Here is an 18,528-nt window from a genome sequence, read left to right on the forward strand (position 1 = left end):
AGCGACACGCGTCTCCCTGTTACACGACGCGACGCGCATCCCCACCACCGTCACCGCCACCACCACCCGAGTGCGACGCGCTAAAACTTCTACTTCTCCCCTCCCCTTACCTCCACACACACACACACACACACACCTATATATATGTACTCTAATATAGAAAATCCAAATCTTCTCGACTCTCTTAAAACCCGAACGACCTTCGTCTACCGTAATATATTATTATTATATACACTTTTCCACATCACCCCCCCCCCCCCTCCCACCAGTTTATAACTATATAAATTCTTCTTAATCGACCCTTCGAAATTCTCTTTAATTCTGTACAATTCTCCGGCGTACCATTCCTGCATTCCTGCTCCTCCAGTTTGCGATCTTTTTCATTAGAACTTTTCTATCCTACTCCACTGTACTCGACAGGTCCCCCCTCCCCCCTCTCCACCCCTCATTCTCTTCCCCACCGCGAGCTTTTCTCTCTCTCTCTCTCTCTCTCTCTCTCTCTCGACGAAAGTTTCCTCCAATCGTTCCTTCGACGTTTCTCGCTACCCCATTGCGAAAACTCTCCCCTCCCCCCTCCCCCCTCTGCGGTTACAATAATTGCAGAGCGTATATCGGGTTCAAGGTCAACCTAGCGAGAATCCTACACACGCGGAATCTTCTCTCAACCGCGGACGGGTATTGCATTGTATATTTATGTGTGTATGCGTGTACATGTATAAAGGATTGGAAGTTGCGCAAAATAAGTGACGTTCGACAGGAGCTCGCTAAAGGTTAGCGCACGCTCGACATATCCAACATACACGGGGACTAAGATTTATAGCGAATTCTCCTCTTCATCATCGTTTCGCAAGGAAAGTTGCAACGCTATAGATGCTATCTATCTTTTTTTGCTAGAAAAGCCACTCGATTTATACCCAAACTAAGCCGCTACCGACGAAAACTTCCTACTCGCCGAAAAGTTGACGGAAGCGGAAATCCTCCTACGTTGGAGGAGAACGACGGAGTTTACGTCTCGTGGGATTAACGCGAAAGTTTTTCAAGATCTCCGAGTCACTCTGCGACGTTTGGTCGAAACAAATGCTCGCTTAAGAGTTTTCGCAAACACGCTCGGAAGTCCGCTGCAGAGACGAGACGCGGTGGGACGGAAGGAGCCGACAAATATTTGTTCCAGATTACACCACATAGATTTTAGCATTATACTCCGTATAGGGGATGATGGATTCGGATTGGAACACACAATGGGAAGAGCGCTGCGAGGGAAGGCTAGATTTTTCACTGTTTTGCAATATCTCCACGGCTAAATTGGCCTATATCATGTAAAAAGACTGAATTTCTGCTTTTAACCACGTTAAAGCAACCAGCTTTGTTACGGGGAATAGCGTTAAGCATTAGATTCGGTTTAAACGTCGATGGATTTCCAGTGGAACGCTCTAAAGAGTGCTGCAAGGGAGCGCTAGAGTTTTCAGTGGTTTAGAATGTTTTTAGGATCAAATTGTCCTCCGTCATGTGCAAAAAGACTGAATTTCTCTGGTTTTAATGACGTTAAGGTAATCAGTTTTGTTACGGAGAATAGATCGAGGCATTATACTCTGTATATAGGGGATGATGGATCCGGATTGAAACTCTCGGAAGAGCGTTGCACAGGTAATATATATATATATGTATACGCTTGAATTTGCAGTGTTTTAGAATATTTTTAGTACCAAATTGTTCTCTATCAGATAGAAAGACTGGATTTCTGGTTTTAATGACGTTAAGGTAACCCTTTGTTACAGAGAATATAGATTTAAGCTTTATATTCTGTTTAGAGGTTGATGGATCCCGATTGGAACGCTCGAAAAAGTGCTGCACGACAAAGCTAGATTTTTTATTGTCACAGTCTATTGCTATAGCAACAAAATTGGTCCAAAAGAGATACAAAGATTGGATTTGTTGTTTCAATGACGCGAAAATACCCAGTTTTGCTTCGGGACTAGATATTTAAGCATTATACTGCTCCCACTCCGTTTGGAAGATGACGTATTCAAAGTGGAAGACTTGGAAAAGTAGGCGGAAACACTAAAATCCTCAGCGTGTTATTAACATTCCTATAGGACAAAGTTCTTTCTTATGACGTCATAATGACGAATTTTATCACCTGGAATATAGTAGCGCATTATACTCCGTTTAGGGGATGATGGATTCGGACTGGAAAACTGGAAAGAGTGTACGGGAACACTAAGATCCTCGGCGCGTTATTAACATTCCCAGGAGGGAAATTTATCCCCGTGACGTTAAAATGATTGAATCTCTCGTCTTAATGACGTCAAAATAACGAATGCAGTTACCTGCGCCGGATTTACAAACTATACTCAGTTTAAGGGACGATACGGATTCGAGGAAGAAAACAGTGAAAAATCCAGAGGAAAACTACGGTCCTCTCGGCGAATTATTAAGACTCCCAGTAGGAAAATTGGATTCTATAACGTGAAACTGACCGCATTTCCGTTCCTAACGACCTTGAAATGACCAATTTCGCTAGGTGGAACAAACGTGCAAATTGCAGCCCGTGCACGGGAGGATGATGAATTCGGAGCAGAAGACTCGGAAGAAAACGCGGGAACAGCGTAGAATCCTCAGCGTATTATCAATCCGGCTACCGAGGTCGTTAAATTAAACGAGGCCCCGCAGATCCAATGAAGCGATTGCTCGATGCCTAATGGCCATTAGAGGGACGCGAAACTTATTTGAATAAAAGATTCTACGTTGAAACGATAGTTGCCGAAATTTGCCGATACTTTTCGCGACAGATAAGCTTGATACCTGGAAGCTCCGAGCTTTTCGCCGGACAATCTAATTCGTTCTTCTGGGGAGAGGCTATGCCTGTTATCGGTAATACCCCCCCCCCCCTCCCTCCCTCCTGGTCCCTTTTTTCTCCTCTTAATCCTTCCATCCTACCTTCTTATGTATATATACATACAGAGACTGCAGTGCTCCTTGCACAAAGTCTCGACGATTTGCCAAGATACCGGGCGCACCTCCGATTAAAGGCGACTTCGCCACTTACTTTTCTCACTCACTTTTAATTTTTCGCCCTTTCTCCTTTTTCTTGTCCCTCTTTCTTTTATCCTATTCAACGACGACGGTAGCCGCGAGTCATTTCCCCTGCGCGCGAGAGAAATTAGTCGCCGTTGAACTTTATGCCTTGGTAGCGCGCGGTGTTAAAAGCTTTTCAGTTCCGGGCTAGCTTTCAAAAGTCGCCGGAAAACTTGATGAAGAAAAAAGAAGGAGAGGTATCCTGTTAAGAGTTGCGGTAGCAGGACGCTAACGAGCGAGAAAAATGAGAGAAATCGTCGGATTTGCCTATTTTTCCCGTTGCAGCTGAAACTATTTCTGTCTTTTGTTTTTTGTTATATATATATATGTATATGTATAGTATATACTGCACGTTCTTAGATTTTTCTCTTATATCTCGATTTTTGGTGAATACATCCGTGTTTCCCTATATGTATAGAATATATATCCAAAGGGAGTCAAGAGTCTGGACATAGCTACTATATATACATATACATATATATATATATGTGTGTGTGTGTGTGTGTAGCACATCCTGCGAGGCTATTTAAGCTCCATTTGCCTCTCGAAAAACACGATCCAACGATTCGAAGTTTATTTTTGCAAAAATTTCTTTGTAGTCGATGGACGCGCGAAACGTATACGATCTGCTCTCTAGCAACGGGTCAAGTTACACGCTTTTGCGCTTCGTCAGCCTGAGAATACTTTATCTCGCGCATGAATAATGTATCCGAGCGCGTTGATAGCAAAAGCCAACATTTAGGCAGCTTGGACCAATATTGAAACAAGCACCCTCCGGTGTACTCCTCATCCCTTCTATTCGCCTTTCCTCTCTTTTATCTCATTCAAGTTGCCCGGTGAACATATAGTTACACGCGTCAAGTACTATTACTTCTATACCACTACTATATGTACAGCTGATATACACGAAAAATCCCATCTGCCCCTTGTCGTCTACTACGTCAACCTTCATCGTCACGCGCGCTCTCCACTCGACTCGCGCTAACTAGCTTTTACGCCAAATACGCTTATCAACAAATTAATAGCCAACGCACCTATATATATATATATATATATATACGTTCATCCTCCCAGAGTCCTCTCGTCCAGCTCTACCAATTTTCTCAGATTTTTATCTAAAATTGTTAAAACCTGCCTGTTCTCGTAATAAACCGTTTTCCTGGCGCGCGATATTAATCTCGTCGCAGTAGCTTTTTTACGGCTGCTATAAATTCCAAGATAATCGACAGATCTCGCGTTTCCTTCATTTCCCCCCAAACGCTTGTCTTTTCCAATGTATTTTTTTCTTCTTCTCCTTCTTCTTCATAACTTTATATATATATATATTGAGTAATAGCTTTTTTCTGCCCTTTCTCTCACTTTGACTAGTTACATACATCTAATTCGAAAGTTGGGTGAAATTCACGCCGACTAAATTGGAACATGAAAAAGTTTTTAGCGTCAATCCGAATGGATGGCGAAGGATTCGCGCGCGCGAGTGGAGAGTGCGAAATAATGAGAATTCCGCGAGTGATCGGTTGTCATTCGGTTGCTGCTGGAATTTCGAATCTAAGAGGGATGTCATCTGGAGTTACAGCCAGCGATTTTTGGGACAGTCGCGGGGAAAAATGAAAGCACCGGGAGTTGCAGGAATGGCGACGAGAGAACGAATTCACATACCGAGAATCGTCGGCGAGAGTTCTAATTAGATTTTCGAGCGTTCCGCCGACGCCTGACGTTAATTGGTACCAACTGCTAATTACCCTGCTGGTCCGCCACTTTCGAATCGAGACCGTATCCTGAATCCTGACGGCGAGCCTGCAAGCTGCAAGCTTCACTGCTTTTTCCTTCTCGACCAATTTCGCACTCTGTCTCTCGATTCGTTCTCCTCCGCGCAATTACGTTTTCGCCTTTTACAAACAACATCCGCTTTTCCATTATCTGCATCGATTCGATCATATCGACGCTTCTCCATCCTCCTTCCTATATATACATTACTCTTTTAAAGCTTCGTTATATATATAGGGCCTCGATAGGTCAGTCTGATTAACTTGCTAATTTGTTAAGGTGATATATATATATACATATATAGCTCTTGCAAAGGAACTATTATATACCAATTTAACCGAGTGGGAAATTGCAATCATATTCGGTTTACTCTGGACTTTCTTTCTTCGTCGCACGTGTTACAATTATACGTGTTATAAATAAAAGTCTTGTTTACGATTTAATAATGTCATTGTTTCTCTATCCTATCGCACGCTTGCGTTTCAAAGGTTCGTTTTAAAGGGATTGAATAGATCAGTCTGAGTAACTTACTAATTAGTCGAGGTGGTATATGTATAGTCCTTGCGAAAGAACTAATATACCACTTGGATCAAACGGTTGACTGTAATCATATTTGGTTCAATGTAAACTTCCGTTCTCCACGCAATTATATTTTGGTCTCTTACAAACAAGATTCTCGCCTATCGATTCAATCATATCGACAGTTTTCCATCCCTTCGCACACTGGCCTTTTAAAGCTTCGTTATAAAGGGGTAGAGGATCGATCAACCTGATTAGCTATAACTATTTAGTTAAGGTTGTATAGTTCGTGTAAAGGAACTATTATACCACTTTAACCAACTGGTTAACTGTAATCACATCTGACTTACCATGGGCCTCCATTTTCCACCCAATTACATTAACGCACAGTATAAACAAGATTCTAGTCAATGATTTTGGTCATTTCAATGTTTTTACATCGCTTCACACTCTACTATTTTAATGCTTCGCGTTATAAACTAACCATTTAATTAAGATAGTATATAGTTCTTGTGAAACAAACTAAACCACTTAACCAAATGGCTAGCAATAATTATACCAAGTCCATCTGGCCCGAAGGAATATTACAGGAATAAAAAAGAAAAGCCTGTAGCTAACTATTTAATTAAAGTGATATGGTCCGTGTAACAAAAACTGTAGCACTTTAACTAAATGGGTATATTCATATATATATATAGCAATGTTTGTAGTCCAATAAATTATAAAAACTATTGGATTAAATAAAAAACAATTGAGAAGCTCTTGAAAAATTACTGTAGAAATATCGAGCAAGGACGAATTCTTTCAGCAATACTACCCACCTGACGTACCATAAAAGAAACTCTAGCTCTTTGAGCAAACAGTTATCTATAACAATGCTCATAGTCGACAGAATTATATAAAAACTATTAGATTGAACAAGAAACAATTGAAAGGTCCTTGAAAAATTACTGTAGAAAGCTCGAGAAAGGACGAATTCTTTCGAGAGAATATATTCAACACGCCCACGCGGTAGCACACAAGGTACATACATGCACGGGAGACTATAGTGCAGCTGAGAGCCACGCGAGTTTGTGTTTTTACGCCTTTCCCTAGCATCGCGGAGCATTGTAGGAGGATTTAGAGGAATTTTCGCCAGCCAATCGGGGCCGAGCTTTAAAATCTCGCGTGGAAATTTACAACGGCTCGACACCTGGATGAAACGACTTCCTTCCCACGGAAGCATCGCTAAATGGTGGCTTAAATTTGCCACAGAAACCTTATCTATATATATATATATACTCCAAATTACAATGGCGAATTATTGATAGAGTTGGACAAAAGGGTCGGAGTATAAACTCGTGTGGAAATATCAACTAGAAGAGAAGCGAAGGAAAGAATAAAACGTACACACACACACACATATATATATATATATTTCTCTATATATTAAGCTGTACGTACGATACAATAAAAAAAAAAACAAATATTTGCTATATATCCGAGAATTGCTCCCGGAGGTAGTGGTTATTTGGCAAAAAGTTGTGGCTATACGGTAGATAAGCGAAGAATCGGTGTGTCAGATCTGCTGCTGGTTGTTTGCGCTTCCGGATTGATCGGGTTGTTGGGCAGGCAGCATTTTGATAAGCTCGGCTTCGAGATTCTGAGGTAATTCCAGTTGGAGTGCCTCGTGGCTGTATCGCAGATGGTTCCTGATGATTCGCAAGGTCAACTCGCGAAGTGTGTACATAGGTAAAGTGATGAACGCCCGGTGTCTGTAGTGTCTACCGTCGGCGGTGATGGTCTCTCGCGGGAAGAATACGTCCCTCTGCTCCACTGTGAACCTACGCAAAGGGCTTCTTAGAAATCTCCGCAGCTTTAAATTTATATACAGACTATACAGTGCAGCGTTATTATTTTTCTTATATACGCTGCAGGTGCGTCCGTAATTTTATTTTCCACGGGTGCAGTGTGTGCGGGACTGCGCGTTGCACCCTCGGCGGACGCACCTGATCGTATGTACATACGAGGTCCTTATATAGGGATGACTCCTTCCTTACCTATCCCCGGTGTCCCTATCGACGAAAATCCAGGGATGTGTGACGAAGGTGTTGATATCGACGTAGTAATCCGGCGCCATTTGTCCATAGCTGACCGCGCGACCTTGATAATCGACCCAATAAATTTTCACATCCCGATTGGTCTTGTTTACGAAGCGCACGAAGGAGGACTTGTCGTGTTCTATGGAGCGAAGCGGTGTTTGCTCGCTGCTCGCTCCGGACCCCTCCTCCCCCTCCATTCTTATCATCGTCCTCGTTTCCTCCCTCCTTTCTCTCCTTTCGCTCCTTTCGCTCGGTTCTCTCTATCCATCAGCGGGGACAACTGAAAGCAGGCAAAAATAAGCCACGATTGGTCCGACGACGATGCATCATCCCTGCACTGTCATCATCATCCGAGAGACTCTCTCTCTCTCTCTCTCTCTCTCTCGTCCTGAATATCTCCTCCTGCCTCGGCCTGACCAACAGGACGAAACTAAGATTTATACACGCCAGCGACTCGGCAGCAAATAGTCTTCGCTTCGCTCTCTCGTTTACTCGCTATAGCTCGCTCGCCAAGTGTGTACCTACCCCCCCCCCCCCTCCTCCCCTCTCCCTCCATCAGATTTATAGCGTCGAATTTTCCACAATTTCTCCACGCTTCGAAACTTTCATCCCCCGTCTTCTTCTTCTTCCTCCTCTTCTTCTTCTTCTTTGCCTTTATAGAAGCCTTCCTGCGCGACCGATCGAAAGCAACAAAATTTCCTCCTACTTCCTATATACGGATTAAGCGATCCAAACGTTTTCCCGTGGTAACTCTTAATAGAATTTTCCTCCTGTAACCAATTGTTTTGAACATTCGCTACTCCGTGTAATACTTCGCGTGGAGTTATGGAAAATAGTGTGAGGTTTCGCTCAATTTGATATGTTTTTTTTTTATATATTTAGGGAAATAAATAGAGAAAGGTCGAGTCTAGATGGCGAGGTGAAAAAATGCTGAGGCGAAACGGGGTCGGTGAAAGTTAGATCCGGTGCGGCGGAAGTGATATTGGTCAACAATGAGCGTTGATCTAAGGTTAATCGCAGGGAGAGTTCCGTGAGGATTTCCGAACAGGGTGGAGAAGCGTCAGAGTGTATCGTATCGTACAGTGCAGAGGGGAGAAACAATTTATATAGGATGGAAAATGATTGATGGACACGCCGGGAATTAAAACGTGAGGAGCATCGAAATTGCTCCGTGCGATGTCTTAAGAAGTTTTACAGAAACTAGAGAGAGACTACGTCAGTGCTTATCGTCGACCATTTAATTGCGAGTCAGTGAATATATATATATATATATATTGCAAACAGGCAATTACTACAACAGATTTTTTGTATACTTTATTAGCATGGAAGAGTAATTATTTCTAGACTTATAATCAAATTTTTATTTACGAGCAAGCATAAATATACCAAAGAATTGGTTAAATATATAGCGAAGAGTCAGTTGTTACGATAGATCTTTTATGAACCTTATGTATGTTGGATTAGCAAGAAGGTCGTTATTTCCATATGCTTATCGTCAATTCTTTATTTGCGAGCAAGTATAAATATAGCTAAATGTCAATTATTACGACAGATTTTTTATACATTTTATATATATTTAATTATATCATAGAAATATTGGTATTTCCAGGCTTATCAACGACCATTTATTTGTGGACAAATTTAAATATAGTAAACAGACAGTTATTACGACAGATTTTTTTTCTTCAAGCTCTTATATATTGGAGTAGCGTGTAAATCGTTTTATTTCTGTGCTTATCATCGACTATTTATTTTTGCGAGTAAGTATAAATATAGCGAAGAATCACTATTACGACAGATTTCTTCCGAAGCTCTTAGATATTGGATTAGCATGAAAGTCGTTATTTCTATGCTGAGCATCAATTATTTATTTGTATGTACAGGGTGACCCTTGAACGATGATCATGTCAATACCATCGGGTAGGGTACGAAATTCTAAGCAAAAAAATTGTAAAACTTTTTTTGCTAGCACTTTTGGTTTAAAAGTTATTTGCAATTAAAGATTATCAATTACAGTAGCTCCTTTCTTAACGGGATCCCTCAAGCCCTCTGTAGCCAACATTACGGAACGAAAAACGAGGGAGAATTTTCCAGCGCTATTTTTCAACCAATTTCAATGTTTTTGGGCTTGTTGGAATCGTTAGGACTCGCCTTTTGTTTAAAATAAAGCCGTATTTTCCGAGAAACGTAAAAAAATAAAATTATTTAAAAATTCGCATTAATAATATTTAAACGCAAAACAAATCGAAAAATCGGGCTTCTTTATGACGAGGTGCCAGACCTAACGATTCCAACAAGCCCAAAAACATTGAAATCGGTTGAGAAATAGAGCCGTACCATTGTCCCGCGTTTCTGAGGTGGACGAAAACCAAAAATTTGTAGGAAGGCAGCTAGGCTTCCGCCCCTCTCGTGGCTCACGCTAACGTGTTCCCCCACTCCAGCATCCAAAATTACTGCGAAGCTTTCCTCATATTTACGCTATTCCCCTATCTGTAGCTATATACATATAAATACCGTTAAAATAATGTTGAGAACATTTCATTTCGCCGATATAATGAAATTGCTAAAAATGCAATTATCATTTTGAAATAAAATTGTAGAAAAGGAGATTTCGTAATGCTTGAAATATAGGGCATACGGCGAAACGCGGAACAATGGTACAGTCGTATTTTTCAAAAGAATTTGATGAGACTAATAATAATTAAAGCTATTCTTCATGTAGATTGTCCTAAAGAGCTCGCATTTTCGATAAAGCTTATAGTTTTTCAGCTATGAACGATTGAAGTTGCACGGCGCACAAATACATATTTCTTCTCTCGCGTAGATCAGCTGTTGTGCACGTCCATCTTCAATCGTTCATAATTAGAAAACTATAAGCTTTATCGAAAATGCGAGCTCTTTAGGACAATCTACATGAAGAATGGCTTTAATTATTATTAGTCTCATCAAATTCTTTTGAAAAATACGACTGTACCATTGTCCCGCGTTTCGCCGTATGCCCTATATTTCAAGCATTACGAAATCTCCTTTTCTACAATTTTATTTCAAAATGATAATTGCATTTTTAGCAATTTCATTATATCGGCGAAATGAAATGTTCTCAACATTATTTTAGCGGTATTTATATGTGTATAGCTACAGATAGGGGAATAGCGTACATATGAGGAAAGCTTCGCAGTAATTTTGGATGCTGGAGTGGGGGAACACGTTAGCGTGAGCCACGAGAGGGGCGGAAGCCTAGCTGCCTTCCTACAAATTTTTGGTTTTCGTCCACCTCAGAAACGCGGGACAATGGTACGGCTCTATTTCTCAACCGATTTCAATGTTTTTGGGCTTGTTGGAATCGTTAGGTCTGGCACCTCGTCATAAAGAAGCCCGATTTTTCGATTTATTTTGCGTTTAAATATTATTAATGCGAATTTTTAAACAATTTTATTTTTTTACGTTTTTTAGAAAATACGGCTTTATTTATGACGAAAGGCGAGTCCTAACGATTCCAATAAGCCCAAAAACATTGAAATCGGTTGAAAAATAGCGCTGGACAATTCTCCCTCGTTTTTCGTTCCGTAATGTTGGCTACAGAGGGCTTGAGGGATCCCGTGATTGTTTTGGTCGCATTGTATAAGACCAAAAATGCTACGATTCTATGAATTAAAATACTAAGAAAAATACAAAGCCAAACATCCACTTGAGCCTCTGAAGTGGTTGAAGGCCGATCGGCAGTTTAAAGCGCCAGCGCCATAAAAACTATCAAAACATAAACACTTTCAAGAAAAGCTAAGGACTAACTTTTGCAACTTTCGTTTAACAAATTAATTATTTATATTTTTGAATTGTGCGTATTTTCACTATGAAAATAAGTCCAAATGCAACATAATTATGTCAATTCTAGAATTAATTAAATTTTTAATTAATTAATAGTATCGCTAAAAATAGTCGTAATTATGTCACCTTTGGACTCATTTTCATAGTGAAAGTACGTACAATTTAAAAATATAAATAATTAATTTGTTAAACGAAAGTTGCAAAAGTTTCATGTTAGCTTATAGCTTTCCCCGAAAGTGTTTATGTTTTGATTGTTTTTATGGCGCTTGCACTCGAAACTGTCTATCGGCCTTCAACCACTTCAATAGGCTCAAGGGGAGATATTTGGCGTTGTATTTTTCTTAGTATTTTAATTCACAGAATCTTAGCATTTTTGACCTTTTATAATGCGACCAAAACAATCTTTCTCTACTTTAAGCACGGAGCTACTGTAATCGAGAATCTTTAATTGCAAATAACTTTTTAACCAAAAATGCTAGTAAAAAAGTTTTTAGAACTTTTTTACTTATATTTTGGTCCCCCATCCTATGGTATTGGTATGGCTATCAGTCGTGGGAAACTGTATATATATATAGCAAAATGTAAATTTTTTATATATTTTTTATATACGTTGAATTATCATATAGAAGTGGCTATTTCTGTGTTTATCATCAACTATTCATTTGCGAGCAAGCACAAATATAGCAAAGAGTAAATTATTACAATAAATTTTGCGCCAAGCTTTATATATATTGGATTAGCATGGAAAACCTTTTTGATTTCCATAGGTCAATTGTTTGGCGTGGATTCTACAATGTTTAAAGAGCTGAGAGACTATATTAACGCTTATATCAACGATTTAGTTGCGAGCAAGTATAAATCTAGCAAAGAGTCAATTATTACGACAGATTTTTCACGAATTTTTATGCGCATATAGAATTAGCATGGAAATTGCCATTTCTATACTTTTCATCAACGATTTAAATTCAAGCACAATTATTACGACAGATTTTTCACGAACCTTTACCTATATTGGATAAGAATGAAAATTGTCATTTCTAACTTATAGAGGAAAATTCTTTCGCACGTGGACACAGCTTTTCGGAATTCCACATACGGTGGCTATTTGTTTAGGATAATACAATGTTTATAGAACCAAGAGACTACATTAATGCTTATTTCAACAGTTTAATTGTTGACAAGTATGAATATAGAAAAGAGTCAATTATTGCAAGTAATTTTTTACGAAACTTATTACAAATACTGGATTAACATGGAAAGCCTGTTATGATTCCATACGACAGTATTCAATTGTTTTTGTGACTATGGAACAATGTTTATAGAATTAAGAAACTATACACATTGACGTTTATTTGAAGAATTTAATTGTTAACAAGTGTGAATGCAGAAAAGAGTCAATTGTTACATGCAATTTTTCACGAGCTTTACAAATACTGGATTAGCAATGAAATCACCATTTCCATCTAATATAGTTGAAATTCCTGTCGCAATGAAAGCCTTTCATAATTCCATACGCCAGTACCCAATTGTGATAGGAACTATGATACAATGTTTGTTGAATCAAGAGACTAAATACTAACGCTTATTTGAGCAATTTAATTGTCAACAAGTGTAAATGCAGAAAAGAGTCAATTGTTATACATGCAATTTTTCACGAACCTAACAAATACTCGATTATCATAGAAAGCCTTTCATAACTCCATACGCCTGTACCCAATTGTTTTGGGCGAGTATATACATATACGATATAACGTTTGCAAGAGAGATTGTACATTAAAGTTTATTTCAACAATTTATTTGCGAGCAAACGTAAGTAGGGAAAAGAGTCAATTATTACAAGTAACTCTTCATAAACTGTATAGAAAATTCTGGATTAACACGAAATACCTATCATAATTCCATACACCAATATCCAATTGTTCTGGTCGACTACGACATAACGTTTATATATAGAAGCGCAAGAGAGATATCGCACATCAACGCTCAAATGAACAATGTAATTGTTAACAAGTACAAATACAGATAAGAGTCAATTATCAGAGGCAGTTTTTCAGTAACCTTGGACAGATCGGATTAGCATGAAAATGGCGATTTGCAGGAGGCAGAGTCGAGGCTCCTTTCGCATGGAAAACCTTTGATAATTCCGTGGGGCAGTGGGCGATGGTTTGGGCGAGGCGAGGCGAGGCGAGACGAGGCGAGGATGGCGCAACGGCTATTGGGATTCGAATGAATTACAATTTATGAGAGGGTGGGCGCGCATAAAAGCAAAAAGCTTTTGGTGGTTTCGCTCGATGCGCAGTTTCAGATCCGCCGTGTCTTTCCGCAGCTCGGTATCGGAGCTTCGCGGATTTCGATCGATTCCCGGCCAGGAACGGAACCGCCGTGCGGTTTAGTATCTATCGGAGAATTAGGGGTGACGAATGGAAAGCCACGAGCAGCGATAAACCGACACTGATTGCGAAAGCTGCCAGCTCGTCGTTGGTGTCGCGATTTAACGATTCTCATTGCCTGGGCCTTGCCGCTGCTACTGCTGTTGGTTAAATCGGATCCGAAACCCCTTGCCAATCCATCTCCCCACCCTCACTCTGATATATCACATAAGCACCGAATCAACATCCCTAATTTTCTTCCAGCCAACGCTCCGCAATAGCCAAACGCCAAATATTGCCACGAGTCCCTTTCCGAATATCCTGCAGAATTATTACGCAAACTTGAATTCACCCCCCCCCCCCCCCTCTCTCCCTCGCCTCTTCACCCTAACCGAGATTTTTTTTCTGCTTACCAGCGCAGATATCCCCCCCCCCTCCTCAGCTTGAGCTTTGAATTCCAACGGACGAAGAATTTTTATGGGAGTAAAATTACGAGCGAATCTTCGCCGCCGTATAAGAGGATGTTTTGCATTTCTCGAAGGGAAGTAAAAGCTGCAGGATGGCGGGACGCAGCTCTATCTCTCTGCCTGCCTGCCTGCGTGCGCTGTGAGAGAAGAGAGTCGGATAAAAGTTTTCCGTTGCTTGCGGTGGAGTTTGAGTTGCAACGCTTGTACCTGCAACGAATCAATATTAGGCGTCTCCGATATGGACGCTGCTATATATACGGCCCAATAGTTTTCCCCCTTTATATACTATGTGTATGCTGTATATTGTGTGTATACATGTATATATTTATATAATACGAGAGAGAGAGAGAGAGAGGTTTGAAAAGAAGAATAGCTTGCGCGTAATTCAGCAAAAATTGCGAGATTCGATCGTAATTGTGCAACGATCTTAATTAAGGTAGTGGAGTGACGTGAAACATCGCTACGATTTGCATAACAGTGGAGAATCCTGCGGAGTTGAACGCGCGCATCCTCCACTTCCGAATAGTTACTCAACGACCAATTTCATCAACACTACCCCTCCTATTATACCGCTCCAACAGATCTTAATTTACGAGCGAAGCAGAAAGTAATGCACAACTGGAAAATGCATCAAATCGATGCACGCGACTCATCGCGAAAGAAACGGGAATCCGCTGAGAGAGGGAGGGTGAAGAGCTAGGTTAGATACACACTGTGTATATACTGGAAAAGATTTCAAATGAGATTCCAGTGGAGGATATCTCTGCATGTATAAACTCGACCTATTCCCCCGCTTCTCCGTCTGGCAGTAGATATAAAATTTACTTGAAATCACGCAGACCTCTTTCCCCCTCCTCCGACCTGGTTTTCAGTACAGTCCCTCTTTTTCATGCTCCCCCCCCCCCCCCCCCCTACCGAGAAGAAAGGAAAAATCTCCTTTCGCAGCAGAGCGTGCGTAAACCGGACATTTCGATTGGATTGGATTTTGGCTTTCTATTTGTTTGTGTGGTAAACTCGCTTTGGAGGAGGGGGGGAGGGAGGGGGGGGGCATTCGAGGAAAAACAGTGGAGAGCAACAGGGGAGTGCTTAAGGTAATAGAGGTTAGGGCAAATATTGAGGTAGAAAACAGGCAGAGTTGGTTACTGATACAACAGACGTGATAATCGGTGAATACATTGCGAATTCTAATTATGTAGCCTCCGGCAGATTCCGAGAAATGCCTTGAATATTGTCGCGCATTATGAATGACGTCTGCTATATATATATATATACACACAAGAACGCATCAAGATCGAAAACATTGGAGGAATAATGCTCTCCGCAGCATACTGTTTACCCATTTGTGCGCCCTCCACTCTATTTTATATACATACGTCTGCTGGAAAAATACATCTGTTCCGAAAGTTTGTACAAAGAACTGTTTACATCAGTTTCGAGAAATTTGACGATTCTCGGAAGTAGCGAAGCGTTCGGTTCATTCGGTGCTCGATGCGCGAGTCGCGCGCGCGGGCATAGAGTCTACCTACACTCTACCATTACGTATGTACATACGACATTGTTATACAAATGGCGAGAAGCTGACAGAGAGGCAACACCCAAAACACAGGGCTGTGTGTGTATGGTGTGCTATATCGAGAATAATTCTGCATGGACGACTGGTAGCTCGCGAGGCACACGAATAAATTTCTATAACAAAAGCATTCAAATTAACGTTCCGCGATATTATCGTTATAACGACAAACTGTCGGTTGCGTTGATCTGTCCCGGTAATGCCGATAATTCGATGATCGCCCGCTGTGCAGTGTCATAATTGCTATTGTCCAATTATCCGTGCTCCTTGGTACGGAATAAAATTGGGTGACGCGCTCGAATTAATCAGAGCGTGTACCCTATGTATATATGTGCGTCCCTAACAGATAGCGCGGCGTCTAATCAATCCCGTCAATCGTGTCAAATTCGTGACGTATGAATACTATATCGGCCAGTGCAATAAATCCCTCGCGTCGCTTGCACATGTAACTACTTAGGCAGAAATGTCAGTAAATACGCTGATACTCATACTCATCACGTGACATCTTTCTCTCTCTCTCTCTTCAGCTACGCGCGCGGACCCAATGTTTTCGTTTTCCTCTCCCGTTTCATTCGCCTGCATAACATATACACGCAACAGAGTATTACGCTAATATTTCAAATAATTTTTTCCCAATTGCTCGCGTTCGCCTGTTTCCACCAATAAACTTAATTGGGCTTGCACCTGAAACATTTCCACGATTTTTCAGTATGGACTATTTCGAAGAATTATTTTTTACGGTGCGAGTGTGTTACGTTTTCCAACAGATAAAGTAGCGAGGTCTTTATGACTATTAAAACTGTAAAAACTTCTGTAAAAACTTTTTCTTTACCACTGGAACGATTTTCATTATACTTCTTTGGCTCCACGAGAGACTCTCCATCTACCGTAAAATTTATGAAACCAGTGTGAGTAAAAAGAAGCTTATAGGGGAAATGATTTTTCGAATAGATTTCCGAATGTTTGTGGTTTCTTTTTTCCTTGTCTTTTTCGATAGCACAGGTTGATTAAGTGATAAATTATACAAGTTCGTGTGCAAATGAGCAACAGTACATTTCAGCCGTCAACGTTATTTTGCAATGAACTTTCCAACGGTGAATATACTGCTCCCATTGAATATGTAACGTTCTTCATATAACAAGATTTCCAAATCAAATTAATTGAGGATATTTACATTGTTGTTGTGCGTTTCCCATTCTCATGCCACAATGTTTAAAATATATGGCCATACTCATTAATAATATTAATGTAAAATATATGTGACAGTTATACATTATTAGCTGTACCGCAATCACCGCGCTATCACACGCTTCCTAATTTCTATTCTATCTGACAGATGGCGGTAACTATCCGAGTGCAAGCCGTCTCTATCTTTCTTTTTCCCTCTAAAACAAAAAAATATTTTATCCAAAAACGACAAACTGATAGGAAAAATTCTATCCCGTATTCAAGAAAATATGCAAAAGTAAAAGAAGTAGCACGGGTATTTTTTATCGAGAAAAAAAAATCTCCTTCGAGCCGGATTTGAACCAGCGACCTATGGATGTCTCTGAGAAATAGCCAACTACAGTCCACCGCTCTACCAACTGAGCTATCGAAGGGAACACGACAACTGTTTCTGATTTTCTCGTGTTATTTTGCAATATTACATGTAACAACAATTACTCTCAATTGCTTGCTCTTGCCTACATAATCTTTACATACCCCACTTGGAAACCCTTCCCCCTAGCTATAACATATATGAATAGGTCACAAATAAATTATAAGGTAAATACACATTCCATCAATGCATTCAAACATCCAAACAAACTTCAAATTTAAACCATAATTTCCATACATGCGAGTTAATTGCTGATGACAATAATACAATACAATCAATTTTCTCGATAGAATTGCTCGTGGGTGTTAAATGCGTGGTTAATGGGAGTTATCACAGTTTTACAGTAGAAAATCGTGTGTAATAACCTAAAAATAAACTTACGTGTTATTGGTGTCAGGCGATGAATAAATGTGATGTTGTTAGAGCAGAAGAAAAGGGAATTTCAAGAGTTGTCCGGATGTCACAAATTACTACAAAGGCACATTTTATTAATCGAAATGTTTTTTATAAGAATTACACTTTTATTTACATGACTAACAGCCGTAGTAGTTCACTATCTGTTTTGATTTGTATGAATCGACATGAATGGTATGAGTACTATGAACAGAAATATCAATGATCTAGCTCTTTCTAGTATTTCTGCCTTAATATATTCTAAATTGATGGCCATTAGTTTTTCACAGTCGTCAGTAGTTTTCATTGTTGAAAAACGTATGTGTGGCGACATCTCCCGGTTAGCCGCATTTACTAACATTTTGAATTCCTATTGGCGCATCTCTAATTCTATCATAAAAAGACTTTCCCTCTCTCTTTTTCTTCAAAACAAAAGTATACTTATTTTATTATTAAGGTGCAAAACGCTCTGTTACAAATATTGAAAACAAACAAACGACTGTGATGTCAACAGTAGAAAATTCTATATTTATATGCTTTATCTAAGTTTATTACTATTGTATTAATGTTTACAGATTAGAATGGAGTGATTTGTGACTTTCTTAATAAACATTTACCATTGCTATAACAATACTGATAACTAAACATTTTTAAAGCTACAAAGTTACTAAGAAGCTAGATCATTTTATACAATAAATATATGTTCCTTTGAATATTTAACTAATTTGTAAAATGAAACAATTGTCATATTTATTGTTATTTTAATTCTGAGGTAACGTAGGTTACTCCACAAGTAGAAAATACAATTGGAAGTATGAAAGGAACAAAATGTAGAGAAAATTGTAAAAAAGTGTGCCAGCTC

General features: G+C 39.8%; 1 protein-coding gene and 1 non-coding gene across 2 annotated transcripts; both read right to left on the minus strand.

Moving 5' to 3' along the window:
* Positions 1–6,757: 6,757 nt before the first annotated feature.
* Positions 6,758–18,095, minus strand: Vhl (von Hippel-Lindau). The gene is made up of 3 exons (XM_066727900.1): positions 17,655–18,095; positions 7,401–7,722; positions 6,758–7,184 (listed from the first exon to the last, which is right to left on the minus strand). The coding sequence occupies exons 2-3, from the start codon at positions 7,646–7,648 to the stop codon at positions 6,920–6,922; spliced, it is 513 nt and encodes a 170-aa protein (XP_066583997.1). The 5' UTR covers positions 7,649–7,722; positions 17,655–18,095; the 3' UTR covers positions 6,758–6,919.
* On the minus strand, positions 17,183–17,274 carry TRNAY-GUA (transfer RNA tyrosine (anticodon GUA)). Its single transcript is given in 2 exon segments — positions 17,183–17,218; positions 17,238–17,274. It is a non-coding gene; the product is annotated as a tRNA-Tyr (tRNA).
* Positions 18,096–18,528: the final 433 nt, after the last annotated feature.

The sequence above is a fragment of the Prorops nasuta genome, unplaced genomic scaffold (assembly GCF_024137725.1).
Source record: "Prorops nasuta isolate Cenicafe-Biocafe unplaced genomic scaffold, Cenicafe_Pnas_1.2 PNAS00005, whole genome shotgun sequence".
Lineage (NCBI taxonomy): Eukaryota > Metazoa > Arthropoda > Insecta > Hymenoptera > Bethylidae > Prorops > Prorops nasuta.

Excerpts from the sequence above, each read along its gene's own strand:
- Vhl (XM_066727900.1), bottom strand. The coding sequence starts at position 7,648 with ATGATAAGAATGGAGGGGGAGGAGGGGTCCGGAGCGAGCAGCGAGCAA. Across the intron at positions 7,185-7,400 it reads GATAGGGACACCGGGGATAG|GTTCACAGTGGAGCAGAGGG; the intron begins GTAAGGAAGGAG and ends CCCTTTGCGTAG.